At 47.7% G+C, this 7,101-nt stretch overlaps 1 protein-coding gene across 1 annotated transcript in view; it reads right to left on the minus strand.

Annotated features, from left to right (window-relative positions):
• The window catches only part of LOC104540240 (unconventional myosin-X-like), a gene marked incomplete at both ends in the record, with an annotated part of 47,647 nt that overhangs the window by 38,717 nt on the left and 1,829 nt on the right, over window positions 1-7,101 (minus strand). The window contains 2 exon segments of the mRNA XM_010183994.1: window positions 3,154-3,196; window positions 3,198-3,304. Of these exon segments, the coding sequence (XP_010182296.1) occupies window positions 3,154-3,196; window positions 3,198-3,304 (150 nt within the window).

The following is a 7,101-nucleotide window of genomic DNA, read 5'->3' on the forward strand; positions in this document are numbered from 1 at the left end:
TCCTAGCAGGGGTTACAGAGGAAACAGAGTGCTGCAGTAGGTGCCAAACTTTGTGGCCAGATACATTATCTAGAATTATTTCCAAACCATGAACTACGAGTCACCACACACATACAGAAGGATTTGCATGCATCCATCAGAGAAGCTGTACACAAAACACTTGGTGACAAGAAAGACGTGTAATTTCTCCATGCAGAATTAAATCTGGGGCATTACTGCATCCCAAGCTCTGAAGCCAGAAGCCAGACTACGATGCTGTAGTCACCAAAATATTAAGACTTATTTCTTAAAGCAGCAGTCACAGATCATCAGGGGTTGGGCTGAAAAATCACCTAGGCATTATTGATATGAACAAGCTAGCATGGAACAAGTTCTGAGGACCTTCCAACATGGACCTTTATGGACAGAAATGTAATTCACTGCTGATGAAAGCAATAAGCAAGCAGGTGATCTTTGGCATGAGAGGTGGGAGGAAATGGGAAAGCACTGCAAGAGAAAACATGGATCGGGAAAAAGCACTGTGCAACCAGTTAAACAACAGACATTGTGCAGAGACTGCAAGACAGAGATGTCCATCCTAACACTTCTCCCAGACCTTCACAGCATTTTTTCCTCTCAGATGTTTTATTTTGCATTTCCCACTCTAGTTTCAGCTCTCCCAAGGAACAGAGCTCTCGCTGCAGCCCTTTCCAGACTTTCTTCCACTACAGCCATCTCTTTCAAAGGTGTTTCTTGGAAACTTTTCCATCTCCCAGTTACAGTCTCCTCATCACCTGCAGTCCCTTATAGACAATTTCTATCCATAGCAGTAGCATCTGTGCATCAACCACGTACACACCAGCCACTCTATTAGCAAGGAGTGATTGTCTCCAGAGAACTCTGTAGACGCATGGCAAGTCTACTTCTCAAGACAACAGATCCTACTTGGGTGGTTAGGCATGGCAGAGCCAGGGACAGCACAAAACGTGTCAGTACAGCCTCTGGCTCATTTATACATCACTCACATTAAGTTGGGTCTACCTTTATTATGGGATACAGGAATTGCAGGATTTAAGGGGGAAGATGCATTTCTAAAAGCTGCAGGCTGTTGCTATACTCACATAATATCCCTGATCATTTCGGTAGAGCTTGAATATTATTTCTTAGAGAACAAAAGTTACTGCTGAGATTGTCAGTATTCCTGTAGCAAAATAATTATGGGCACCACAGCAGCCTAGAGATACTGCTACCTACATCCCCTGTCCAGAAAGGATCCCCTTTAGGAGCTCATGGAAGGATGCCTCAGACCTGCACTGCTCTTTGTCACAGCAGTCGTCCACGTCATATTCTCACTTTTCCATCCTCTTATGCATTATTTTTATTATTATTTATGTTTTTATTATTTTTAATACTAGTTACCAGTATTCCAGGCCACCCATTCCTTTGCTTTCCCGAAAATCTTGATATTTCTCACCTGTTTCAGATCTCTCTGATTCCTTCCAAATATTTTTGGCCCTGACTGACAGGCGTAACTCCTCTCAGTATAGCTTCATCTGCAACCTTAGCCTACAATGTTCTGTCTGCGGAGAGCACCGAGGATGAAGTTAAATGAGCACAAGCCCTGTAACATTCATGGCATTCACGGATCCCTGCAAGTCATTAGGTGGCACTACAGCTGACATTCTCTATTTCTGCTTAACTGAAAACTATATGCAGCTGGGCTACAGCGAAAGATAATAGCGATAAGGTAAATGCAATATTAATCTCTGCACTGCAGAAAAGCAAAACAGCACTTGGATGGTTTGGTGTCCTCCAGGTCAGTCCCACTCAAGGAGGGACTTGCAATCCTCCACTGAGGGGTTCTTCCCAGCACTAAGCATGTCAAGCCCCTTCGTAAATCTCAAAAAAAATTCAGATCTGAGGTGCACAGCTGAGATTCATGCACTATTAACACCTTTATACACGGATGGAGAAGGCACAGAACTAATGCTGAACAGAAGGAATGACAGATCATAGCTAGAGGAAAGGCTTAAGGAGATACACCTGCTGTGACACCATCACTGTGCTGGTGTTGTGGCATTTCTGGTGTAAAGCACAGGCTGAAAAGGGAGAGAATCCTGCCTCACATTTCAAAGCGGGAGGAATATACCCAAATGGGCAGAGCTGCATAAACACAGTACATGTCAAATATGGGCCAGAAGGAGCAGCAAGGGCAAGAGCTATTAAAAAAGTATGTGCACACGGGTACTGCCACAGGGTCACAGCCCTGTGTTGACAGACAACAGGCAAGGGGGTCCGCAGCAACAAAGAAGAGAATTTGCAGTCTCCTCAGCATGCCAGTACAGGAGATGGTTCAGAAATGGGGTCACTTTATTGATAATTTCCTGGAATACAGGTGCATGTGGTTTGGCTGCCTTGGTAACAGTTGCTATGCAACCAAGACAGAGATCTATATTTTTTTCTGTAATAATCTGAAAAACTCTGGGTTCGCATCACACGGACAAGCAGCAAGGTAACACAGTCTTTGTAATAAATCCTCCTTGTCCTCTCCAAGTCTCAGCAGAGCACGCTGCCACCACAGCCCTCCAGGGATGCCTCGGCCCAGGTGTGCTTTCCCCCCCAAGTCCCCTTCCTGACACTTGCCTCCTTCCTGAGGGCCTGAAAGGGAAATCAGGAGATGCTTTGAGTATTCGTCTGTGCAAGGAGAGCAGAGCAACTCAAAAAAGGCACAACTGCATGTAAAAGCAGAATCAGGCAACAGGTTTGGTTTCCTCGTTTCGTTGAGCAGTAGCTTTGTCTGTCCAGACCAGGAGGGATACTCAACAACAACCCTTATACACTGCACTTTGCAGTCTACTTGGCCATGTAAGCCTCTGAACAGCAATAATGGGGAATGTGAGAAACGTGGATGTCTGCTTGTAAAACACAGATGGCCATGGAGGATACAGAGCTGCACCATTACCACAAAAGCCAGGAGATGAACATTCACATTTTGGAATTTCCTTTATATAGGCAAAGAGGCCCCTTTGGTAGGGGTAGGATCTCACAGGGTTGATGGAACTCACAAGGCAGAAAAATCCTCCCTTTTTATCCACAGAAAACAATGCTAAAATCAGTATTTCACACGCAACATGGCATTAGCCAGAAGGGATGTGGCCCAGCTCGAACACTTACATAGATGTTACCCTGTTGGTAGCGCTGGTGCAGGTTCAGCAGCTTCATGCAGATCTCCCAGCATGGACATGTCTTCTACTCCATCAACACTGGTCTGGTGCATTGGCAAGACCTTTTCTCTGGAAAGGGAGGCCTTGGGGTACTGGAATACCTGTAAGAATGGGGAGAAGAACAAATAAGCGCACGACACCCGGGCACACGGTCTGATTTCCTTCCAGAAATAAGCCTTTACCACAGCTTTATACTTCAGCACTGGAAAAGGAAATGAATAAGCCACAAAACTGCTCCTTATTTTTATAGTCCTTCATCTTCTCCTGTTCCTACCTATTTGAGCTCTCTGGCCAGAAACCATACATCACACTTTCCTTCCTTTGCTACAGAGTCACACTCTCACCTTCACTACTGACAGGGACAGATCAGTGCAAGGTTACTTGACTTTAACTGAAGTGCCCTTAGTGTAGCAGGGGACCAGTCTCCAGGCGCACCAGGCCAGACAGGTATTGCTCACTGTGCTCATCACTGTAAAGAAGGGTGGCAGCTGCTTCCAAGAGACCAGGAACAGTTTTTCAGAAAAACACAGACGGGATTACTTCTCTGAGTGTGGGGAGGTTGAGGCAAAGCTTACTCGCATTCCAGGTTTGGCCCTGCACCAGAGCCAGAGTGGCTGGGAGAGGCTGCCTTGTCAATGGCAAAGAAAGGCAAAGCAGATGAGAAGCCAAATAAAGTGGGGACATCCTGTGTGCATGCCAGTGTGTGTGTATGCGATGCAGCTTTCGAAGTGTTTGTCCAGTGACAGCTATTAACTTCCACACCTGCTCTGGGAAGTGCCCTCTTTTCTCTCTACACAGTTGCACTCTTCTTGCCTCAATTGCTGCAACCTTATTTCTGCTGGAGCTTCCTCCTCCTCAATAACCCACACTTCAGCTATCGGGTCATGTACTTCACCCCCTTTCAACACAACTGAGATTACGTTACTGTTCCCCTCCACCATAGCCACGTCCCAGCCTTCCTTTCCTCCTTTCCTCCTCCTCAAGCACGATGCTGGCATTTCACAGAAGTTATTTCAGTTGCTTCCCACTCTTGGATTCAACCATGTGCCATCTCTCACCCAGCATCCCAAGCTGTGCTAGATGGTAAGACCCAAGCTAGACAGATGGAAGACTTCATACAGGCAACCTGAAGAAGCAAACTGGCCTGCGGTAACCCTTACAAAGAAACTTGGACTTTTCCTTCCCTTCTGGGGCTCTGGTATCTACCTCATGTCCATCCCTGCTTGTCAGCCCTCCCAGGTGCCCCCAGGAAACTGATGGATGCCACAGAGAATGAACCATTACTTATAGCATTGATCTAACCGAATGAACCATTACCTATAGCATTGATCTAACTGGCTTTTCCTGCCTGCTTTCTTGGAGTCCTCAGGCTGCCGTATCTGCTAGGGAGAGGCCATCCACGGAGCTGCAGGCTGCAGACAGAATGAGGTCACCCAGCCCCCTCCAGGGAGCCACCCTTGCCAGTCCCTCACAGGCAGCTCCCTGCTGCAGTGCGCTGCAGGTGCCCAGCGAGCACCCGCTGTCAGCTCTGTGCCTGCACCCTCGCCAGTGCAGGGAAGGAATAACCTGGCACAGGGTCCCTTTATAAGACCCCCTTGATGCCTGTAAAAGCAATCGAAGAAACAGTGCTGTTCCTGGAAGGAGCTCGGGAGGAGAAACAGGCTCATTTCACCAGGTGTGTTCACCCCAGGTCTGCCCAGTCACATGTAATGGGACAAGAACTTGGTCTCTTCCACTGGGAGACCATCCCATAGCCCAGTCTTCCTTCTGTCCAGGGGGCTTCAAAAATACTTAGTTCATGTTCATGAACAGCATAGAATGAAGCCCACTCCAGCACACAGGCTCCCTCCAGGCCTTTCTGGTCTTCCCTGCACCACTTCTGCATCTGAGTACCAGAAAAGTTTGACTCTGCCAGCAGCAGGACCCCCACTCTGCAAGCATGACCCCAAAAAACATCAATCTTTGCTTTCTTCAGAGCAAAAGCCTTAGACACATCCACAAAAGAACTGGGGGAGCAGAGAGAATGGGAAGAGGAGAGTACAAGCGGCGGATGCACTTACATGAACTGGGCTCTGTCGGGAGCAAAACCACTACAGCACTATAAACCATGAGGCAGCAAACCACCCTGGCTCTCTTTTCTCTGCTGACTTGGACAGATTTTGGAAGGGGACAAATCCAAAATGGTATGACGTGATACTTCCTTACATCTGCCTGGCACTTACTCATCTACCGCTGCATTGTCAGCACTTGTGGCCATTTGGGCCAGGAGAGAAACATCAAGAAAATGGCTAGGGAAAAAGCTGAGTGGACAAGTGTCCCAAAAGATACCAGGCAGTTGCCAGCACCTGTGCCAAGAGGCTGCTATGCCTGAAAAATAACTGTGTGATGGGTCAGAGCTTCTTTACTTGCTCTTGCAGACAACTCAGGAGAAAATGGAACCCTGAAGAGCAACAGGGGTCCCTAAATACGTGAGTAAAGGACTAGTAGGGATCAGATCATCACCTGTTAAACCCATCTTGAGCCGCCTGATTGGGGTTATTCAGCCATCCCTCAGAGAGGAGCATTGGCTCTGATACCCTCTGGACAGAAACACTGCATAGGTGAAATATACTCTCTGGAGGAGTGGACTGGTGCCACACCTTCACCCTTGCTAAGGCCAAGGTGTCACCTGTCTGTCCTTGAGGCTGGGGAGGTTCCCTAAATACCCTTGACATCTCTGCACCCCTAGTGGCTCACCCTTCCTCAGGCAGAGGCTGGGGCCTCCAGCCCCACTGAGATTTGGGAGGGGAGGTCTCTGTGCCCCTGGAAGGCACCTGTGGCATGAAGGAGAGGTTTCAGGCCTTCCCTGGCACTGGGAGAGAGTTGGCTTTTAATTTTAACTCTGCCCTCTAGGGTAGAGGCAAGTTTCCAGTCTCTGTATCACCAACAGGCTGCAGGGCTCATCCAAGGTCCTGGAGATAAACACGTTATTTTGTTCCCAAGACTGCATCAAAAAACTTTCCCTGAGAAGCTCTGAGCTCTGACACAAACATAACCCAGATATGGTGACCCTCCACTCTTAGAGCTTACAAGGTGCTGCACTGACCCAGGCCTGACAGACTCTTCTCCACCTCCAGCCATTTGCCAGGAGCAGCTGGAAGGACCATCCTCCCCATCATCCTGTTCCAGGTAAGGTAAGCCAGGCTGGCTTCAGCAGCTTGCATTACTGAGCCGAGTATGATGGCTGATTTTGCCTGAAGCAAGTGAGAACACAGACAAACTGATCTCTCAGCAGAGCTGCCTCTGGAATATCCCTTTTCCAACAAGCTGATACTTAAACAGAAAGTTATAGGTGCTAATAAGCAGATCTTTATTATTTGGGAAGAAAAAAACATTGTCTTTCAGTCTAACTACAATCAAGCCATCAAATACCACAGAGGCACCTCACAACACAGCCAAATATTCCTATTTTCTCCCCAGTGATAAACTGATTTCGTCTCAGAGTTAACCCACAGTCAGAATAAAAGGACCAGGACTCTCTCCAAGCCCCTGCAATGGTCAGGAATAAAGCAAAATCTGGCTGGCAGACAAGCCGAGAATTGCCAACCACATGAGGCTGAGTGGGGGAGAAATGATGCCTCCCCAACCTCAAGTCCATCCATTACTACAATCCCAAGCACGTGAGCAAAGCTCCCACTCAGCATCTAAGTTATGCTTATCCATCCAGCATTTGGCTGCTCTGTCGGGACTGTGGTTTCCAATCTTGCATTTTTTAAGTGTCGGCTCCTCCTTTCCTCCCTGGGAGACGCATTTCTGATGGCTGTGTTGCTTGAGGTGTTTTTAAGAAAGGGAAAACAAATAGCAAAAGCCCTGAAGCACGACTGGACTTCTTACCTCAGAGCTGCAAGAACTGCAGGAA

This window comes from Mesitornis unicolor, unplaced genomic scaffold (assembly GCF_000695765.1).
Source record: "Mesitornis unicolor isolate BGI_N332 unplaced genomic scaffold, ASM69576v1 scaffold48574, whole genome shotgun sequence".
Classification (NCBI taxonomy): Eukaryota; Metazoa; Chordata; class Aves; order Mesitornithiformes; family Mesitornithidae; genus Mesitornis; species Mesitornis unicolor.